General features: G+C 48.4%; 1 protein-coding gene across 3 annotated transcripts; it reads right to left on the bottom strand.

The window, feature by feature from the left end:
- Positions 1-141: 141 nt before the first annotated feature.
- On the bottom strand, positions 142-20,158 carry RBBP7 (RB binding protein 7, chromatin remodeling factor). 3 transcript variants are annotated; one of them, XM_037512656.2, is made up of 12 exons: positions 19,847-20,158; positions 18,863-19,007; positions 15,576-15,721; positions 11,850-12,023; positions 10,712-10,827; positions 7,691-7,851; positions 6,899-7,025; positions 6,699-6,776; positions 6,085-6,161; positions 5,775-5,832; positions 2,285-2,395; positions 142-1,578 (listed from the first exon to the last, which is right to left on the bottom strand). In XM_037512656.2, the coding sequence occupies exons 1-12, from the start codon at positions 19,860-19,862 to the stop codon at positions 1,510-1,512; spliced, it is 1,278 nt and encodes a 425-aa protein (XP_037368553.1). In that variant the 5' UTR covers positions 19,863-20,158; the 3' UTR covers positions 142-1,509. The 3 variants fall into 3 exon arrangements, with proteins under 3 accessions (XP_037368553.1, XP_037368554.1, XP_037368555.1); XM_037512657.2 differs by having other exon boundaries at positions 11,850-11,996; positions 19,847-20,157; XM_037512658.2 differs by lacking the exon at positions 19,847-20,158 and adding an exon at positions 19,294-19,312.
- Between the last annotated feature and the right edge of the window lie 1,281 nt (positions 20,159-21,439).

Below are 21,439 nucleotides of genomic sequence, written 5' to 3'. Positions count from 1 at the left end.
TTTTCAGTTCTGTATGCAACTGCCTTTATCACACCTGGCTGTCACGATTCAACTCTCAGGTGTTGCAGAAAAAAATCTACCTCTTTCAGACTGTAGAAGGAAATAACTGTGAAAAAAATGATGCAGATATCTTCTAGTTTGTGCTAAACACACTGCTTTATTTTTACAGCCCACGTCTTTCATGAGGATACGAATTGTTAAGAGGCAGTCTTGTTTTGCTTTTCAAAGACATTTTGTAGAGATTTTTCACTAATGTGAATCTGATTTTATCTACTCGATTCTGTATAGATGAAGTAAATATGTATGATAAACTTAACAGCTTCTGTGGATTTTGTTATGTGACCGTAATTGTATTATCAAGCAAGTCAATCAAGGTCGACAGCAGTTGTAGTTCCCTGGGTTTCTTGGGTCTGAAAAAGTATTCGTTCTCAGGCACTGTGAGTAAGGGGCGGCCCGGGCACCCTTGCACTGGGCGGCTGATCTCTTCCCTGCTGCCAGACTCGTATAGTACCTTTTCCTGAACCTTTAAAACAGAGAACTCTAGAAAAAACTCTACATTCTAACTGCAGCTGCCGCCAAAGCGCTAAGAAACTACAAGGACTATGGATGTCTCCAGCCAGGGCTGTTCGCAGCACTCAGCAGGGCGCACCTACAGACTCGCACTGGCACCCACTGGACGAGGAGCACGAAGTACTGATGCGCCTGGGACCGAGCATGCGGGGCCGGCCTTTCCGTCCGGTACAGCAGGCCTGCCCGCTGACCTGTGCCGTGTAAGTGAAAACCGTTCACGCTTTCGGAGAAAGAGCCAGTGTTTAAAGCTGCCCGAGGTAACTTGCAAACAGGATACGGGTTAAGTGATAGGAGTTAAGGTAGGTCTAGGGGTGTGTATCACAAAACACAAAGTACAGACCCCTAACTCAGGTTTCGAGCAGGAGACGGTCACGTATCCTGGAAAGAAAGCAAGTCCTCAACCAAGATGCACAATGGCCGCCTCACTTATAAAAATGAGTCCAATAAACGGGGGATAAAGTAAAACTGTCCCCATTTCCACTCAAGAAATGGACACATGGCCAGACGGACATACCCCTCCCTACCCAGGTTCTAGAAGAATAAAACAAAATTTATTTTAAAACTTTATTTCTGCAAAGCCAATCAAGAAGTGTTGGAGGGAAAAAGTGTAAAAGTTAACTCTTGCATATCTGGGAACAGCAAGCACTTAGTTTGAGAAAACAACGACTTAAAATAGTTGAATCAAAAGCAGTACCCTGCTAACTTGTATTTTAAAACAATAACTGTGATGTTCTTTCTTAAGCAACATTCCTGTCTTCCCTAAAAGCTACAATATGATACAGTACGCAACAGCTCACTGGAAAGTGCTAGAATCAGAAGTAAAGAACGCCATATGCCATCCCACTTAGATTTCCTACTATACAATGCCTTTTTGGCGCTTGATAAACCAAGCATTCACGGAGCATTACATTCAATAGAAACACTTCTTTCACTTTGGGTTTAAGATCCTTGCCCCTCCAGTTCCGACGGGGTGACATCTGACTCTTCGTCATTGTATATATTTTCAGCCTGGAGATGACAACCAAATAAATGCACAGGTAAAACTCCCGCCGGGGGTTTTTACAAGGTTATCTAAAAATGCTATTTAATAATTATCCAGATCTTAGGATTCACTGGTCAAGCAGTTTCAATCTTGAAAACTAAGTGTGGCCACATTTTAGAGTAATTTGGTAATTTCCTCTGTGGTTTTCCCCGAAAGGACACGAATAAACCGAATAGGAAAAGGCAGGCCAGAGTTCGCAAAGACTTTGTCAGTGTCTAGGTTAGCGTTCTGTGTAGGTACCCCTAGCTGCCCGGGGCGCTGTTTCTTAAATCATTGCTCACAGAAGGCATTTTCCAAAGTATCTCAGGCATCTCTCAGAAGCCTACCGAAGGGGTGATGAACTCAGGGCCTCATCCAAGGCGGCAGGGGGCGCAGGCGCTCATGGATCTGGTAGCCTCCACCCCCGCGACCCCAGTGGTGCCCAGGGCCCAGCTGGTGACTGACTGCGAACATGGGCGCAGATACCAAGCCTCCATCTGTGTGTTCACAGACACAGGAGTTCGGCCCCAACAGGTGCTGTTCACCTGAAGTGGAAAAGGCCATCTGACTGTTTCCTTCCTAGAAACGTGGGGGATAATCGCGCACCTAAAGAGCTGAGGTGTCCTACAGCATGCCGTCAGCAAAGCCCCTTTACGAGATGACCGTGAGGGAGAAGCAGCCAGTGGCACTCACCATTTGCCAGATCTGCATGATGTTGTCCTCAGACACCGAGCAAATGACCCACGGCTCATTGGGGTTCCAGCTGAAATCAGATATCTTGGCAGTGTGTCCTCCATGAATAAACTGTTAATAAGAACAAAAAAGCCATCTTGGTTTCTCTCCTGTCAAGTTAGTTTTCAGAGAAACAGTCTTGCAGGGCCTCCCCAGTAGCGCAGTGGTTGAGCGCTGGGTTGCGAAGCTGCCCGCGGCCTCTGCGGCGCCGGTTCGATCCCCGGCTGCTCCCCGGCCACCGGAGGAGGGTCCCACATGGCGCGCAGACCTCTCCTGCCGCCCGCTGCTCCCCTCAGCAGTGTACCTCGGTCCTTCTGCCTGCTCTGCTCCCCGCTCTGGCTCTGGTGAATTCTCTCACCCTCCCGTGCTTCTGACTGTACCCAGTGCATGTATAAACAAAACCAAACAAACGAACAAATAAATAAATAAATAAAACATGCCTCTATTAAAAAAAAAAAAAAAAAAGAAAAGAAAAAAAAAAGAGAAACAGTCTTGCAACTAGGGATTGCGGCCCTGCAGTTTGGAGAGGGCGGTATAGGCTCAGGAATCTGCTCCCCGGCTAGTTGTGTGTGACTTCCCAGGCCTTCAAAAACAGGGTGACGGAGGGATGGCCATAGCCTCTTGGTTAGGGCCCCCAAATGCCAATAGAATGCCTGTTCTCTCTTTTGTCGAGCCGCCAAAGCTGCAGCTGAGACACCATGCCCACGCAGGCTTCCGCCTGTGTCCCTGAAGGAGACACCCCCACGAGCACACCGCCGTCTCCCCACCCAACGCCATGAACAGGGACTCCACCTCACTACCTAACAGTCCAGTAGATACTCAAGGTGACACATTTCCAGAATGTCCCATTTTGTATACTCTTTCCGAAGTGGTCTACTGAGGAGCCTCTTGGCTCTTCAGCGGCCCCCCTTCCACAGCTTCCCGTGACTGAAAGGTCTGCCTCTCAATCTTCCTGCACCTTACAAGGCACACTGCCCCAACGTGGGGTGAGGGGGCCCCCAGGAATCCAAAAGCATGGCTCCCAGAAGCCCCTTATTAAGGGCAGGAGATGCTGAAGAGGCAGAATGTTATTTTTTTGTGAAACCACCTCATGGGAAAGACTGCATCTTCTTATCACTGAGTAAGATGCAGGAGAACAGTTCTCACAAGGACAACGTGAACATTGTTCTCCACTGTGAAGTCATACTTCCTGACAAAGTGACTTGAGTTTGACGATAAGGTCTATCAGGTTATAGACAATGTAACCAGTTTACTTAATTTTATCAGTGTAAAAATATGAGATGGGATAGAGAGCTTTTCAAAATGGTCTACCACCACTGGCCTGCAATAGACAGGTTTCTCCATTAACGCTCACATTAAAATGAGTTAGTATCCACTTGCTATACTTAAACCTTTACTTCACTAAATCTCTTGACTTCAGGCTCTCATGGAAAAAGAAAACCCTAGTGGATTTTCTCAGGGATCATGAAATTGTTGCAGAGCATAATGTACAAAATGATACACTCGTGGGCCTCCAAGGTGGCACGGCAGGTTGAGCACAGCACTGTGAAGCTGTCCACAGCTTCTGCGGCGTGGGTTCGATTCCCGGCCGGCCGGGAGATTCCCACGTGGCACAACAGACCTCTCCTGTCTCCCCCGCTGCTCCCCTCAGCAGTGCTTTCGGTCTGCCTGCCTGTTCTGCTCCCTGCTCTGTCTCTGGTGAATCCTTTCACCTCCAGCGCCTTTGGCCTGTACCCCAGCCATGTATAAATGAAAAATAAATCTTAAAAAAAAAAAAAAAAGATACGCTCGCCTCTCCCTGAGTATCAAAAAATAGCTGGAAACCTTGAAACCATTATGCCAACTGCAAGAGTCAGTACAAAAGACCACAGATTGCATGACTCCACTTGTATGGAATGTCCAGAACTGGCAAATCTCAAGAGAAAAAAGAAAATGAGTGGTTGCCAGGGGAAAGGCGATGGGGGTGTGATGGCCACAGGGTTTGAAGTTTCTGTGTGCGGGGACATGAATGTCCTAGAAGGAATTTATGGTGATGGCTGTACAACTGTGAAGAGACTAAAAACCACTGAATGGTACACTTTAAACATGTGCCTTGTATGGTGAGTGAATTACATTTCAATAAAGGTGTTACCCAAAGTTAAAAAGAAATAAGTAAAAATAGCTGGGGGGCAGGGGCGAGGGAACAGCTGGTAGCAGTACCTTAGCCAACAAATATTTAAAAACCATGAAGCCCTGCATCGTGAAGCAGAGTTTTCAAATTAAGTCAGCCAGTACAGAATAAGCCACGCCGTGACCTGGCCCGGGCAGCAGCTAACCGAGATCCAGCGGCAGGGGTGCGTACACTGGAGAGGCCGGCGCAGCCCGCGCTGCCTGCTGCCTGGGGGCGCTGGGCCCAGGAGCAGACCCGACAGGGACCAAAGGGGTCCCGGCTTTTCGGACAATAAGGGCCTCGGCAAGGACCTTCCGTGCAGGCTCCATCTCAAGGGCCGGCCTCCCCTTTTGAAGGGGGCGGGCAGGCACAAGGGCCCAGACAACCAGCACCGGCCTCAGAGCTAAATATACATTACAGGCGCCGAGTGATTATCTGCCCGATGGCTGGTGGAGACAAGCACCACATTCGGAACAAAGACAAAGAACCACTGCTTCAGCCCGGCCGCGCTCCGCGGGAAAGAGACCCGAAGGCTACGCTGGAGGACGGAGAGCCAGCGAGGATGGGGACAGACCCCTCGTCGGCCTTCAAGAGGCACCAACAAGATAAAACGGAGGACGCGTCCATGTTCTGGGCCAGGATCTTTTCAAAAATAAGGCCAATTTTTTCTCAGACTGTCAGAAAGCGTGAAGTGCTGCTACCCGAACGCGCCAATACCTGCCCTGAGAAATGTGCTCACAATTGACGTCACGGAGAAGTAACGACACCGTTTTCCAAGAGCGTAAATGAATCTCAGCAAAACAGTCATAAACACCTACTGGGCTCCATTTTACTGTTTTTATTAAATGTCGGAACCCAATCACGAGAACCAGGACCTTCCACTTGAAATTATCTTTTCGGAGCTACAATATGAGGGGCCTCCCTGGTGGCGCCGGGGTTGAAGTCTCAGCGCTATCAACCTATCGGCAGCCACTGCAGCCTGAGTTTGATCCCTGGCCAGGGAGCTACCCACAGGGTGCAGACCTCTCCAGTCTCCCCGCTGCTCCCCTCAGCAGTGTATTTCACTCCATCTGCCTGTTCTGTTCCCCGCTCTGTCTCTGGTGAATCCTCTCACACACCCCCACCCCCGCTCGTACCTCTGGCCTACATATAAAAATATTTTTATATAAGTAAAAACAAATCTTTAAGAAGAGAGAGAGCTACAACTTGAAGTTCTGACTCATTTCTCCAGATAAGTCAGTGACACACAGGCCAGAGTGCACGTGACAGTTCATCTTGTGTAAGAGCCAACGCTATACATACCAGGAGTTCTGGAGGCCCATCTTCCGCGTCCTCTGCCGATTGCTCTTCTCCAATTTTGCTATTAAAGAACATAATGCTTTCATGATTGAAATTCTGGTAGCACGAAGTACGTAACACCCGTATAAGCCCAGAAAGTGCACACACACACCCCCCCACCCCCTTCATGCCCGAATATCAAAAGAAAAAACATGCAGCATCACTTTAGCCTACTGGCTGATTCACTTCTACTTTACAGACTGAAGACTCTTCAGGATGCACTTCAAAAGTTACTTCATTATTTATGCAGTTTCTTGTCACCAAATTCTGTTACCTTAAATCCCACACATTGAGGCGGCGATCAGTACCACTTGAAGCCAGAATGGTTTCATTATGTGGAGACCAGTGGACCTAGCGAGACATATTTTAAAGGTTTAACGAAACACGCATTCAGGGTTTGCGGATATCATGCTAGTCCTTGACGTTTTCCCATGTCATGTTCTCTATCTTCTCCTTGTCCTACCCGCTCAATGGTCCACACGTCCCCAGTCTGTCCCCAGGAAGGTCACTCAAACTCTGCTAGGGTCCCAAAAAATGTTTTCAGCCCCGTAACCATCCCCGAGGAGTTTAAGGGTCCCAGTGAAGTGCGACTCGACCAATGCAAATCTCCCCACCACAGGGCAGCCTTCGCTGCAGGACCCGCGCCCTGGCACTCCGCAGCCCAGGAGTCCTTGGGTCTCACTTTTAAAACTGATGCTGTTCTGTGAGGTTTTTTCTTCTACCTCGGAACTAACAGCCTCTCAAAAAGCTCCTATTTATTTTCCACCAGTTAATTTTAGCAGAAGAGGAGCTTAAAAACTAAGGTCCCACACCTGCCAGATATACAAAATTTTCCCTCCCACCGAGAAGTCACTAAAACCTGACAGACACCAGACGACCATCACGTACCTGGAAAATCTCGTCTTTATGAGATTCGAAGGTATGGAGCTTGAGCTTTAAGTTACGCAGATCCCAAAGAGCTACAGTCTAAAGGAAACCACAAGTGAAAAGGAATTCATTTCTGCATTTGACCTGGGAATTTTGAAGTATCTCATTACAGTGCAGGACAACTGGGCTTGTGAACACGAAATACACCAAAACTGAGAGACCTTATCTGCAGAGCCAGTGGCGAGAATGAACTCGCTGTAGGGGTTGAACGACAGGCAGTTGACCTCAGCGGTGTGCGCATCCACCAGGTGACTCGGCTTGGAGGTGGTGTTGGACCTGGTGTCCCATCTGCAACACAAAGGCACAAGGTGCACCGCACAGAGGCGGCCCCCAGCTCACACCAGTCCCACTCAGACTGCCCACCCTGAAGACGCCAAACCACGCACAGAGGAGGCAGCTCAGACTCCCAAGCGCTCAGCGATGCGGCCTAAGCCTACGAACAACCAACTGGGGCCACAGTTTCTGCCTTGTCACTTGGTAGATTTCTGCCCTAGTTACCATTACTTCAGGCACACACAAAATACAGAGATGCTGAGAATGATTTAACAATTCGAGACCTTCAACCTAGCCTATCTGAGTTCAGTATTTTGCAATAGTTACCTCAGGTATTTGTTTTTGAGCTGAAAGCATTACAGGTTGCGTGGCCACAGTGATGGAACTACTGTCCCCTCTGACCCTAGTTTTGATCTTCTCCGCCGCCTAGCATGTTTCTTCACGTTCCTACCTGCTTTCTTTCTTCTTAAAAAAAGAGAAACTTGTGTCCACGCAGCACAGTAAACCCTCTGGAAAAAGGCCTCCCATACACGCAGGCCGTGTGTCACTTATACCTCCCTAAGGCCGTTCTTTTCTTTCCTTTCAAAGCCAGGGCCTAACTAAAACAGCAACCCCCGCACCAGCCCCAAGCACTGCTGCTCATGAGGACGCCATCCACCGGGGCCTGCGGGCCCCCTTACATCATGAGCTTTTGATCATCCGCGACAGATCCGAAGAGAGACTCGTGCAGCAGGTGCCAGGCCACGTCCTCCACGACGGCCGAGTGGCCAGTAAAGATGGCTTTAGCATCCACAATCTTGCCTTCCTTTGGTCCTGCATTTATATCCCACAGACAGACAGTCTGAAGGAGAAAAAAACAAATCAACAAACACCCTTTAGAGACTCCATCTAAAGACGAGCATCTTATTTAAAACACTGCTGTGAAAAAACCATTTACACAAAAATCAAATATAGAGGGAGAGGCACTATAAACAAAAGCGAAGCTTCACAAGTGGAAGAGCACAGAGCTTCCTCCGTGACCTCTGGGGCAAGGAAAATGCCCCGCGGTGGAACTGCGGGTGGCGGTGCGGGCAGAGCACAGTGGCAGGCAGGGACACGCAGGCTGGTGTTTCCACCTGCATTTGCTAAAATACCCCAAATTCCTCGAGCCAACAAGTCACTTGGAATCCTGCACTCGGAGTCTACTGAGCACATGCACACCCTCGCGATTCACACTGGGCCGGGAAGATGGGAACTAAAACAAAACTTCGTCTCTCAGAACACAGAAGCCTTGGAACAAGTGTCACTTCATGGCATCGGGTAGTGGGGCAGATGACACACAAACCTCCACTAGGTTCCTTTGGGGCCGCAGACAGCTCCCCATGACTTGTTCCTTGAAATGTCAGCAGCGTCCCAGGAGCAGCCCAGGAGGGCTATGAGCGCGGGCTTCTCTCGACAGCCCATCACAAGTTAAGAGGAAAGCCTTCGGCATTTATGAAAAGGTGACACAAGCTATAGGGCAATGAGCCTCGCCCGACGGTTTAAGACAGAATTAATTCCACTAAGGCTTCCTTGATTAATTGCACTGATAGTGTGGGTTTCACCTCGATTTAAATCACTGGCCCATGTGAAGAGGTGTCCATAACAGAGCTAGTTCCCAATAAAAGCCATTATTTCCCCTACCGCACATGTCCTCATTCTGGTTACTCAGACACATTATTCACACTGCAGAGAAAGGAAGGTGTGCTGGGGCTCCTACCAGCCGCCCCCCAGCACCCGCCCTTCACCTGAGAAGGTGGGAGACTAGGAACAAGCCCACCACTCACCGAGCCCGTGGGAAAAGTCAGCTACTAAGATGCCTAGCAATTCCCACCTGGCGCCCTCAAAAGGCATTAGCAATGAATTACCTAGCCTGTGAGCACAGAGCCTCTCCCAGGACCACCCCGAGGGAAGCAGGGGAGCTTCCTGGAGAACCCAGGCAGATCCTGGATCCTGGCTTCCCCAGTCTGTGTGGCAGGGCAGCTCCGGTCCAACCGGGGCTTTGAATCGTGAACGGGAGAATCTGGGATGGGGCAGGATGTTCCAGGCACACTAAGAGAAACGTCCTCACTGTCCCACCTGGCCTCGCCTCTCCTCTCCGGGCCACGTGCCATCCATCGGAGCAATTCTGTGAGCTCCCCTACCCATGACCTTCTGATAAACTCCTTTTCTATTTAAATGAGCCAGTCAGTTCAGGTTGCTTACAACTAAAGCAGCCTGACTGGGGCAATTGTCTACTTTCAGTATTTCAAAATGCTTAACAGAAATTGCTATCAACAGAAATACTGGACCCCTACCTCACACTATATACAAAAATTAACTCAAAATGGATCAAAGACCTACATGTAAAAGCTTAAAAGTATAAAATCTTAAGAAAATAAGTGTAAATCTCTGTGTTGTTGGATTATACGACGATTTCATAGGTACCACACAGCAATGACAATAAAAAATACATAAACTGAGCACAAAATTCTAAGTTTGTGTGCTTTCAAGGACATCCTCAAAAAAAGTGAGAAAGACAACCCACAGAATGAAGAAAAATTTGAGATAGAGGGCTTGTACTTTAGACTATATAAGGAACTCTTACAACTCAAAATTTAAAAATATTTTTAATGGACAAAGGACCTAAACAAATATCTTCCCAAAGAAGATATATGAATTGTCAATAAACACACGCAGAGAGGCTCAACATCGTGAGTCATCAGGGAAATATAAAATCAAATCTAGTCAGACAGCACTTCACACCCACTAGGAAGTCTATAATAAGAGACAGACAGTAACAAGTGTTGGTGAAGAGGGAGAGAAACTGGAACCTTGGTATACTGCTGATGGCAATGTAAAGTGGTACAGCTGTTTTGAAAAACAATTTGGCAGCTCTCCAAAAAGTTAAACATAGTCACCATATGACCTAGTAATTCCATTCCTAAGTAACTGCCCAAGAGAAATGAAAACACACATCTACACAAAACTTGTACAGAATGTCTGTAGCAAGACCACTGGAAATAACCCCACAGTGAAAACCACCCCAATGTCCACCAGTAAGTGAGTAAACTGTAATAATCCAGAAGAGAACCCTACTCAATCATAATAAAGGAATGAAGCACTGACACGCTTCAAAACAGATGAAGCTAAGGGAGAGAGACAGACAGAAGGCCACCCACCGGACGATCCCATTTATATAAAATACCGAGAACAGACAAATCTATAGAGAGAAAAAGTAAACCAGTGGTTGCCAGGAGCCAGAGAAAGATGGACTGGGGGGTCTGTTCGATGGGAATGGAGTTTCTTTCTGGGACTTTGGGCAACAATATCTTCTAATTGGTGACAGCTGCACAACTTTGTGAATACATTAACACCTGCTGAATCATACACTTAAAATAAAAAATAACCTAAAATGAGGGGGGGGAAAAAAAAAAACCTAAAATGTCATTCACATTAATCGTGTCTGTTCAACAATGGGAGGCCCTTTGCCTACTTTCCTTCCATCCCGAAGCTGCTTTGAAAGAGCCCTGTGGCACACTAAAGGACAGTTTGAGAAGCACTGCTCTAAACGCTGTGTAGATGCTATCACCACCACCAGCAGTAATATCTTTGAAAACTTTCCATCTGCAGAGTGCTCCTTCAGGGCGGAGCTCTCTCTAACTCTGGGTACACGAGCAGGAGAGGAAGAATAGGTTTCTCACATGGTCGTCAGATGCACTTAGGAGATGTCCACTCAAATTAGAATTCCAGGAAAGACCATAGCCTTCCTTTTGGTGACCTCTTAGTCTAAGATCAGGATTACATTCTCCACTTGGGTCTAAAGAAGAAAAAAATACATTAACTACTAAGTGTTTATCTGTTGATCAGAACCGGCAAGAGCAAATTCTCACTCCTCAGTGAATGAACCGTAACATTCATTATAATGTTCAGAAAAGCCCTGCATGCCAACAAGGACTTGGTCCGACCACAGAGCTAGAAAAGTGGTTCTCTGAGTTTCATTTCAAATAAGTCAATGCAGACCAAGTCTCGTGACCATATAATGACTGGTTCCTTTGCAAAACCAGCTATGCCACAAATTTGTGTGGGGCTAACCTGTTCTCATCCCATCCCCCTCTACAGTCAATTTTAAAATATTTTTGTAAGGAAAAAGCACAGCAGGACAGGGTCACCTGCACCCATGACTGAATTCCCAGCCAGTCCTTGGGAATGGGACCATCACGAAATTCTTCCTGTCCCCAGCTGCTGAGTGGTGTATGCCCAGGGCGATGGGGCGTGCCAGAGCAACCTGTCATGACTTGTAGGACTGTTTAGCAAGATTCATGATGCACCTGGTTTCAATGCTGGGGTCCTGTGTTTCCCTTACTATGGCTGGTCAGAGAGCAGGAAGTATCTACGAGATCAGGCCTCCATAAAAACCTCAGACCCCCAAATTCAAATGGGCTTCCCTGGGCAGAGACACTTAGCATATGCCCCTGCGGTTTGCTGCCAGGGAGAATGCAATTTCTGTGGGCCCCAGCAGGGAAAAACTCAGAAGCCTGGGCCTGACCGCTCTGGACGCTCCCTCCTCACGTGTTGTCTTTTCCCTCCCACTTTTGCTCTGTGTCCTTCACTGTAGTAAACCTTGGCCAGGAGTATAACCCGCTGTGAGGTCCTACTGTTAAATCACTGAACTTGAGGGTGGTTATTGAGACATTCCCCGCCCGCCCCCCACCACCACCCTGGAACAATTTTTAAACCTTTAAAAATTATAGTGTGTACTAATTTGAATGATGCCAAAGCAATTATCATGTCAAACCAAGAAAAACTTTCAAGTGACGACCTGACTTTATTCCCCCATACCTGGCTTAGCAGGGTGCTTTGTATAGTCGAAAACCAGCACGTCAGAAGATGGTGTTTTTGTTGCAATGATGTGAGGATTCTGCGGCATATAACGAGCACGGTTCACTTCTCCTTCGTGGTTGATTTTAATTTCACATTCAATTTTTCCTGTTACAGAACCAAAGCCACCAAATTCTAATGTGAGAAGAAAGAATAAACACATACACTTAGGATTAAAAATCACAGCTCACCTAGCTGAATCAACCCAATAGGGTTGGGATTTTAACCTGACAGAACACAAGACAAAATGACCAGCGAGAGAAAGAACATAGATATACAGGTCCACAGGGCACTGGGAAATCATTTAGTCTCAAAAGACATTTGCACAGGAAAATACAGATAGTGATTTGATGCGAGAGAATTCAGAATTCAGTTCCACCTTGGATATAGAACAATTAAAATTCAGTCCCTCTCACTTGTGAAGATGTGGTTATTCCCTGAAATTTCAAATAACCATGTACAAGTAATCTGCAAGGACTGCAGTGAAGTGGCATCTTATTTTCTCATTAAGAGAAGGCTTTACCTTCCTTCAGGAGTAGGGACAGTACTTGAGTCTAAAGTCAGAAACACCCTCAAGCCAGAAATACATGCTAAGTAACTCCCACCCAAACCTAAGCACACATAGCTACTGGCTCCTCTAACATATCTGAGTCAACTGCTAGTGGAGTGGCAAAGCTAAAACGAGGGAGGAACCTCTATCTGGTGTGCGAGAGACTTGTATTAGCAGTTATTAAAAAGGCCTTGGAAAAGTAACGAAAGTCACACAAAAAGTTGGATAAAGTCTGAGAAGCAGCAAGATGAAAGCAGAAAGAATACAAACAGAAAACACTGAAGTAGACAATAGCAAACAAGAACATTTCCCTCTTTGTTCTCATAAATAAAAACCTGACTTAAATGCTGACACAGAGTTCAGCGATGTCACATTATAACTGTGTCATTTCTTCTTGACCTATATATTGCTGCTTCTTTGCACGTTCCTTTTTAGCTCACCCTGCGTCTCAGGTCAGGGAACACTAACTCAAATGCCTCATGGAACCAGGCAGTAACAGGTAAAATAGACTGGCCGGGATCTGGAAAAATAACACCAAAAGCAGTAAGCCACTCCCCAGTCCCAGCCAGCTCTCCGTAAGTGGGATGCTTGGCGACCACTGGCTCCACGGCTTAATACCACAATGAAGCCTTTCTTTCCTGTAGCCAACAGTTTACCATTTCTGTGTGGCTGAAAATTCAATCCCATTTCACAGCCCAGACCATCATGGCTCCCCTTCTTAGCACTTTCCCATTCCAATGTGTCCCTGGAAGAAAGGCGCCTCAGCCTTTTTAAGAGATCCTTCATGGTCCTATCACGCCCCCCTTCCTCCAAATCTGCCCCCTCCCCAACTCCATACTGCTATGGAAGATATTCAAGTTGCCCAATTTCTTTAGTATAAACAACTTCAATAGCTCACCTGTTTAAAAAAAAATGGGTTTCCAGGTAAGATTAACTTTGAACACAGGGCTTTACTTCCTCAAACTCAAAAAATTTGAAATACCATTATCTTCATGATCATAATAGTATCCATTAAAAAGAAAACCCACTGCTCCCCTCAGCAGTGCTTTCAGTCCTGCCTGCTCTGCTCCCCACTCTGTCTCTGGTGAATCCTCTCACCCTCCCGCGCCTGTAGCCCAGCTCTTGTATAAATAAAACATAAATATTGAAAAAGAAAAAGAAAACTGAAGTTAAGTATAAAGGCACCCAAAAAGAGACCACCAAAATTGAAAACTCAAAAAATACGTTGTTTGAGTACGTGAAATACTTAAGTCACCCATTAGAACATAATACACTGGACACGTAACTTTATTAGCTTAATATAGCCATCTACTATGCATGGAGACTAATCCTTAAGCCAAAAATCTAAGTACATACTCAGGACCTAAAGCATTAAGAAAATCAAATTAAAACCATATTTAAAGAAATCACACAGGAAGTTGTCGGGGAATGGACGCTGAACTGCTAGTGAGAAACTGGGTAATTCATTTTGGACAACAGTTTTGTATCATGTTAAGTTGACAAGGAATGCATCACACAACACAGTGGTCTCATTCCCACTAGATACCCTCCCCCCACATGTATGCGGGCATGGCACAGATGTTCACTGAAACATTTTAAGAGCAAAAACCTGTTTGGCAGAGGGTGAGTGGAACATGTGCACATGTGGAGGAGCAAAAATGTTAATCCCAGAATTAAATTAATTTAAAAAAGGAGCAAGAAACCATGCCCACACAAAATCCAACTGAACCCTGGGAGACAAATGGAGAAACAGGTCTGATCACAATGGAATACTATATAGCAGTTAAGATAGATATCTACACGGCGCCTGCACGCACGCAGGCCACCACCCCACCAAGGCTGAATGACAAAAAGCAGGCTGCAAAACATCACATTATTTACTACTGTATACATGGTAGAAATCCCAACAGTTCAAAATGGCACACAAATTTAACCGTGATGAATTCTGGACAAGACAACAAGAGGGGAACGGGGGTAGGAATGTTAGGACTTTAGTTATAAAATTTTATTTTCAGTAAGAAAAATCCCTAAAGCAGATGCTGGGAATTTTATGCTCTCTAAGTCATTTAGGGCTGTGAGGAAAGACTAACAACCCAGCTGGTCTGGCTGCTTAGTCCTCCAGGTTCTGAGGGACACTGGGACCAAGATTGACCTCTGGCCAACTCTTGAGAACATGGATCTCAGAAGGTTCTTTCCGTCACTGATGAACTGATGATTTTGTGGTGTACACCTGGAATGAAGGACCGCGCTGTACCAGTTCGTCAGGGGTGCACTGCACAAACAACAAGATGGATGATACGCACCTGGTTTCATGACCTGGGCGCTGAGTTTCAGTGGTCATGGCTCATTGTCAGCAGGATGCGCCTGCAAAACTAGCCCCCCGCCCCCAGACCCTGACACGTGAATGGGTTTCCCCTAAGCAGTTATCACCATGTGTCCCTGTCACTGGCTGCCAGAGAGAAAGCACGTCCCATGCAGCCTTGAAGGAGACCGTGCCAGACCTCCCTAAGCTCCCTGATGTCTTTTTCCTGCTGCTTTTGTTCTGTATTCCTTACTGTAACAAACTTTAGCCAGGAGTATAATTTGCTATCGTGTCTTATGAGTTCTTTCAAAAATCACCCAACTTGCTGGGTGGTTGTAGGAATACTAAAACAAAGAAATGTGGGGGGGGGGAGGGGAGGGGAGGAGTTAACACCTTCACATACACACACACACAAAACCACCATGAACTATTTGGTATACATGCCTGCCACCTTTTCCCCACGCATACACCAACACATTATTTTTACCAAAATGAGTGCTATTATCACATATAACAGTAACTCAATTTATCTTGGACGCTTTTCCATACTGGTCCATACAGGTTTATTTCATTCTTATGTCATTACTGCAGTTTTTCAGATATAACATGAGTTTAACCAATTTCCTATGAACTAATGTATGGATTGCTAGGTCGATCCTCATTTTTCAGTCCTGCAAATAATACTGTTATGAAATCATTGCACACGTGGATGAGTAGCTCTGTAGGATCAAGTTCTAGAAGTTAAACCGTTGGGCCAAAAGATATTAGTGTAAACTCCTAGTAATACGTAACGAGAAAGAGGCATACTCCCTTAGACACCGGACGGTATACCTACCACCCTTCTCACTGTCACAGTGGGAAGCATCAAACTGGGCATCGTCATTTGGAATATGAACACGAGCAACCACGAGATGATTCTGCTCATCGGAAGTGTGGGTCCCCAACACCAGCCAGTGAAGGGCATAATCCTTTCCTTCAGGTCTGTTTAAGAAAGAAAAAAAGTCGCACTAATCCTACAAGAAATCAGTTGCTAACAAGTTAGTCTTCCCCAAACACACTATAATCTCTTTAGCAAACATAAAGTTGACCCTTGAACAACATGTGGGCTGGAACTGCCGAGGTTCACAAACACGGGAGTTTTTCCTATCTCCAGGCTCCACGCTCACGAAGGACAGCAAGCGCAGATGCGGACTGGCTTAATCCTTGGATGCAACACTCACAAATGTGGACGGCTGACTGTCGGGGACTTGAGCACCCCCAGATTTTGGAATGGGGTCATGAAGCTTTTCATTCGTATCACCTCGATCATTAAAAAACAAGCTCCTTCCCTCAACTTCCCTCAATGAACATTACTCTATTTTCCTCCCACACTGAACGCACCCAAGGCTGCAGGGGCGCTGATGAGAAGAGACCTTGTCGGGCGCCTGTGCTAGAGCCCTCCGACCACTGATCCCACATTTAAAAAACTCACCCAGGGCCTCCCCTGGTGGCGCAGCGGTTGAGCACTGGGCTGCAAAGCTGCCCGCAGCCTCTGCAGCACCGGTTCGATCCCCGGCCGCTGGCGAGGGTCCCACATGGCGTGCAGACCTCTCCAGCCGTGCCCACTGCTCCCCTCAGCAGTGTATTTCATCAGTCGGCCTGTTCAGTTCCCCGCTCTGGTGAATTCTCTCACCCTCCCGTGCTTCTGACTGTACCCAGTGCTTGTATAAATAAAATAAATAAATCTTTAAAAAAAATTAAAAAACTCACCCAACCATCAGACTGTCCTAAGATCATTCTCAGCAGCACTGCTTGTGGCAGCAAAAAATGGAAATCTCTATATCCATTACTAAGGAACTGAAGACACAAATTCTAGTGAACCCATAAGTGGGAGTCCTTAAAACCAGGGAGCCTATCTGAGCAGGCTGAGTAAAGTCTCCAATACACACTTAATCAAAAAAGTCTAGTCAACCACTGACTGCCATACAAAATGCTGGAGGCAAAATAAATGTATGCACTTCATGCTAGCAGGATGGGGAAGAAACTGAAAACAATGACTGGTCTGGGTAAGGATAGGGAAGGGGACTTACTTTTCACTCTACTTTTGTATTATCAATACGGATGAAATACTTTTGTATTATCAATATTTGATCTATCACAAAAGTTAGTCAACCACAATGTTTAATGATCTTTGAGTTTTAAAACAATTTCTTATAGAAATACCTAAATGAAAGTTTTTTAAAAAGCCAATCAATTATTCAGATAATTACTTTTCTTGATTTAAGGAAAAAAGCTCCCAAGTGCAGTTATCAGTGGGGAGCATGTTATACCTCAGTAGAAGGCATCATGCCATTGAGTAGGGTCGAGTTTCTCAAATAACATTTTTACTGTTCTGTGTAGTGACAAAATGCAATCGCAGCCCCTTCACACCTCAAATAGAGCCCTGCAAAGCGCTACACAGCAGTCCTCAACTGCCAAGAATGCAAGCTGGCTGGCATTTTTCTTGCATTCCCAGAGCCACTGCACATCCCACAACCAGTTCCCACTTCTTTATATGCAAAGACCAATATGGAATAATACATAATTTGAAGTATTTTCTGTTGAGCTCCCAAGTGTTAATTTAAAAGCAATCCTTCCAGGCTGAGAACATATAGAAGACTATTACCTTTAAAACCTTTATATAAAACACATCATAAGTAACATTTTTAAAAGGCTTCAGTAAGCAACTTTCACTGAAACCCAAGTGGAGAAACAGAGTAGTTGTTTTACCCTAACCAATCTGAACAGGAAAGGCTGGGAGAATCAGCATCAGTCACCACTTACTGTATACTTACCCTGATCTAATTCCCTCAAAAGTAGGCGGTCAGTATTGTCAGCACTTCCATTTACAGACCATACAACTTAGGGACAGGGACTGACCAACTTGCCCTGACTCACAAAGCCACCAGGAAGGAGGCAAGATTCAACTCCAGGCCTCTAACCTTAAAAGCTCCTGCACTCTTCTGTCCTGTTACAGTAGGTCAAAAAGAGCCAAGAGAAAGTAAATTAAGTTGTGGAAGTTTTAAATCTGGTTAAGCAAAGGCACTGAGTCAAATTCACACAGTGCTCTAGTATCTGATGCTCAAAGCTATCACAAATGGTAATGCTTAGAAGTCCCCATTATTTTGTTCTTGGCTACTCTTCCCATACCTGTACATTTACATGGAGATTTTTGGGGACCCCAGTGGAAACCCCTATATGTATGAAAGTCAACATTCACAAATTGCTATTCCGCGGTTTTAAATAAAATTAACTTTCCTTTTAAAGACTTGTCACAAAAACCCCCTTCCTAGATTCATTAAATTATATGCTCACAATACCCAAATTGGCCGTACCTTTAAAGTACTAAGAAAAGTGCAAGTGTATGGCCAGCTTGGGCTAAGTCCTTTCCACCACTTACCAGCGGTGTGATCTGAGACAGGATCCTTAATTTGCAAAACAAAAAACAATAAAAAGGATAAAAAGTGGTGGTAATACCACCGTGAGAATTAAACGAAAGCAAACAGACAATTCTTCAGATACCCCAAGTTTTGTTCTATGTGTTCAATAAATGCCAGCAATTCCAATGAGAGAAATTTTAGGAACAGCCTTAGAAGACGAACAGCAATTTCCAAGGATATTCTACCCTGGAAATCAGGAACACCTTGTCTCTGGTAAACTGCCACTCAATTCTTCCCCACTTGTCCAATTAAAATGCATTCATATTGGAGGCTGATTACATACGTGTGCTCACTTTGTAAAAATTCATCAAATCACATGCTTGTCATCTGGGCACTTTCTGCACATATACTATTTTTTGTTAAGGTCTTAAAAAGAAATCCATTGGGGTGGGACCCGGAGAGATGCTGCTGTATATACTGAGGCTCCCAAAATGTCCCTTATACCAGGGGTCCGTCCTCACAAATTAATCTCACAAGGAATTCTCCTGTTTTAACGCCAGACTTGTTCGCCAGAAATCACTCCAATTTTGAAAAAGATCACCTGTCACCCCATCCGAGAGCTAAGTGGATTGTACGCTTACGTTCTGCGTGTAAGACGCCCAAACCAGCCAATTCAGGTCAACACTTAAATTTATACAAGACAAAAGGAGCCAGAAACCCTTACTTAGTCACTTCAGGAAGCCACTGAACGGTAAGACTCGGCCACTGAAGAGCATGGGTCATAACCAGGTCATACAGAAACGGTGTATTCTTCTTCCAGATCTTATACTCTTCGTTGATGACACGCTCCTCCACAGTATCTTCAAACACTGGAATTTGGAGAAAGCCCACACGATTAAGCGGCTGAGAGGGATCGCGATCCGAATCGGTACACAGACACTGGAGGTCACCTCGAGATGGCCACACCTCAGCTATTCTTTCCCTTTACCTCTCGTTCGGCCACGACCAACTAACTGCTCTGCAGAACGTCGAGAGAAAATGTGCAGCAGGCAGCTCATTTTTTGCACTCCGAGAACCACCCCGCCCGCACCCCCAGCCGCGGGTAACCGATTACACGGCGACCGAAACTGCTCGGCCGGCCCCAGCTGTCCGCACCTGTCCGGGGACGACGACCCGTATGTAGAGCGGCGCCGCGACCCACCCGGGGAGACGGATCCACGTGCAGCAGCGAGCCCACGGCCCGCGGCCCCCATCCCCCACCGGCAGCGGCCTCGGCTCCCACCCAGCCCGCGTCGGCGCCATAGGCCGGCGCTTTCCAGAATCCCCCGGACCGGGGCCGCGACCCCGATGCCGTCGACGCGCGCGCGTGGAAGGAGCCGCCGGGCCCGCTTTCCGGCGGGGGCCGCCTCCTGGCGCGCGGAGAACGCGGGAGGGCGCCCGGCGGCGGGGGGAGGGGAGGGGGCGGAGGGCCGGGGGCCCACCCGCCGCCCCGCGCCCGGCTCCGGAAGCGCCCTCGGCCCTCGCCGGCGCGGCCCCGTCCCGCGCAGGCCCCTCGAGGCGGGCGCCCCAGCCTCCCGCTCCGGCGCCGGCGCCGGCCCCGCCCCCTGCCCCTCACGCCAATTCGCGCCTTTCGCCGGCGCGTGCCACGGCCTCGCGCGCCCGCCGCCCCCCGCCGCCCCGGCGCGCGCCTCCCCGCCGGGCCTCTTACTCTCTTTACTCGCCATCTTGCGTCGGGTCGTTCGCCCCTCGCCGCCGCCTCGGACTCCCCTCACTAGCCGAGCGCAGCCCAGCCGCAGGCGCCCCTGCCTCTCCCGGGCGCGTCCCCCACGTCCAGCCCTGGAAGCCCGAGCTCCGCCGCACGGCCCGGGGGCTCCCCAGACGCCGCGTCCTCCTTTGCTGCCGCCTCCCCGCTCGCGGGTACCGAGGTCTGAGGCGCGCTCCTCTCTCTCTCTCTCCAAACTTGGAACGAGACTTTTCAACGCGCGCCTCCCAGCCCGCCCAGGCAGCTGAGCGCAGGCGCAACCGCCCTGGGAAAAGTGAGCGGCGGCGGAGAGGCGGGCCTGGGAGCCAACGGCTCGGGCGTCCGGACCAATGGCGCGCGGCAGGCGAGGTTCACGCGGCCTGGGGAGGCGGGCTTCGCGCCGGGGGGCGGGGCCTCCCGCGGCAGGAAGTCGGCCGGGCGCAGGCGCGAGGCTTCGCTCGGCGCTCCCAGGGCCGGCCGCGGGGGCGGATGGGGGCGCGCGGGGTGGGGCGGGTGGAGGCGCGGCGTGCTGGCTGCGCGGGGGCTGCGAGCCCCGGGGCGCCGAGCCCTGGGGCCGCGGGGCGTGGTTGCTGGATGCGGCGATGGGGGGCGGGGGGAGCAGGGAGGTGGCCTCCGCTTCGGCAAGCAAAATCTCGGAGAGAGCAAAATGGTTTCTGGTCTCCAGAGGTGACCGTGCCCTCAAAATCTCCCCAATCATCACAGGGTTGCCGTTCGGTGTCCCCCCGAAAGGTTTTCCTCCCGCCTCCTGGCTTTCCTGGGGCCCGGTTGAGCCGAGGTGGAATTTCTCAGAGGCGAAGGAGACCTTTCGGAGAGGCCGCGGGCATTTTCTGACTGCAGGAGCCGCCAGGCCTCCCGGTTAGGCTGAACCTGCGGCCTGGCCCAGGCCGCCTTCGGGCCAAAGCTGACTTGCATTACATTTTCGTTTGTTCACATCTCTGGGGCCTTAAAACGAGCCGTGGCTTTTGTCCGCGCCCTGGCTTTCCTGTCTGCGTTCCAGCCCGGGCCCCTGCTGAGTCATTCACGTCACCTGCGGGGGGTCCCAGGGCGACCCCTCTTACAGCGGGGGAAGTTGGGGAGCGCTGATCTAAGCTGAGCCCTGCGCTGCCCCGGAAATTGGTAGCCCTGAGTGCGTGTGGGTGAGGAAAAAGCAGACGGCCAAGCCAAAAGGAAACGAAAATGAGGGCCAGGAGCTGGGGGGACAGGGTGGGGAGAGCTGGCCGAATTGCCTAAGTGCGAAGGGAACGGCAGCCTACACCCAGACTCCAAGAGAAGCTTCTCGAAAATGCTGCCATGATGCGCTCCACGTGCCTTCGTGCAAGTGAGCGTGGAGGTTCTCAAACGTAATCATGCCGATTCCCCTGTGGTGCCCACTTTTCGTTTCGGGAAACAGACGCAGAAGTTACCGGGGTGCGTGGCAGAGCCGCTCATGTTTACCTTACATAGAAAGTTACCTCTGGTTTCCAGTTTGGTACGATGCACTGTTACAATAGGCCCAGGAGCCTCGTTCCTGACTAAAGCGGAAAGGGAAGAGGGTTGGAG

Source organism: Talpa occidentalis, unplaced genomic scaffold, assembly GCF_014898055.3.
Source record: "Talpa occidentalis isolate TD23 unplaced genomic scaffold, MPIMG_talOcc4v2.1 talOcc4.15, whole genome shotgun sequence".
Taxonomy (NCBI): domain Eukaryota; kingdom Metazoa; phylum Chordata; class Mammalia; order Eulipotyphla; family Talpidae; genus Talpa; species Talpa occidentalis.
This window is presented reverse-complemented; position numbering and strand designations above follow the sequence as displayed.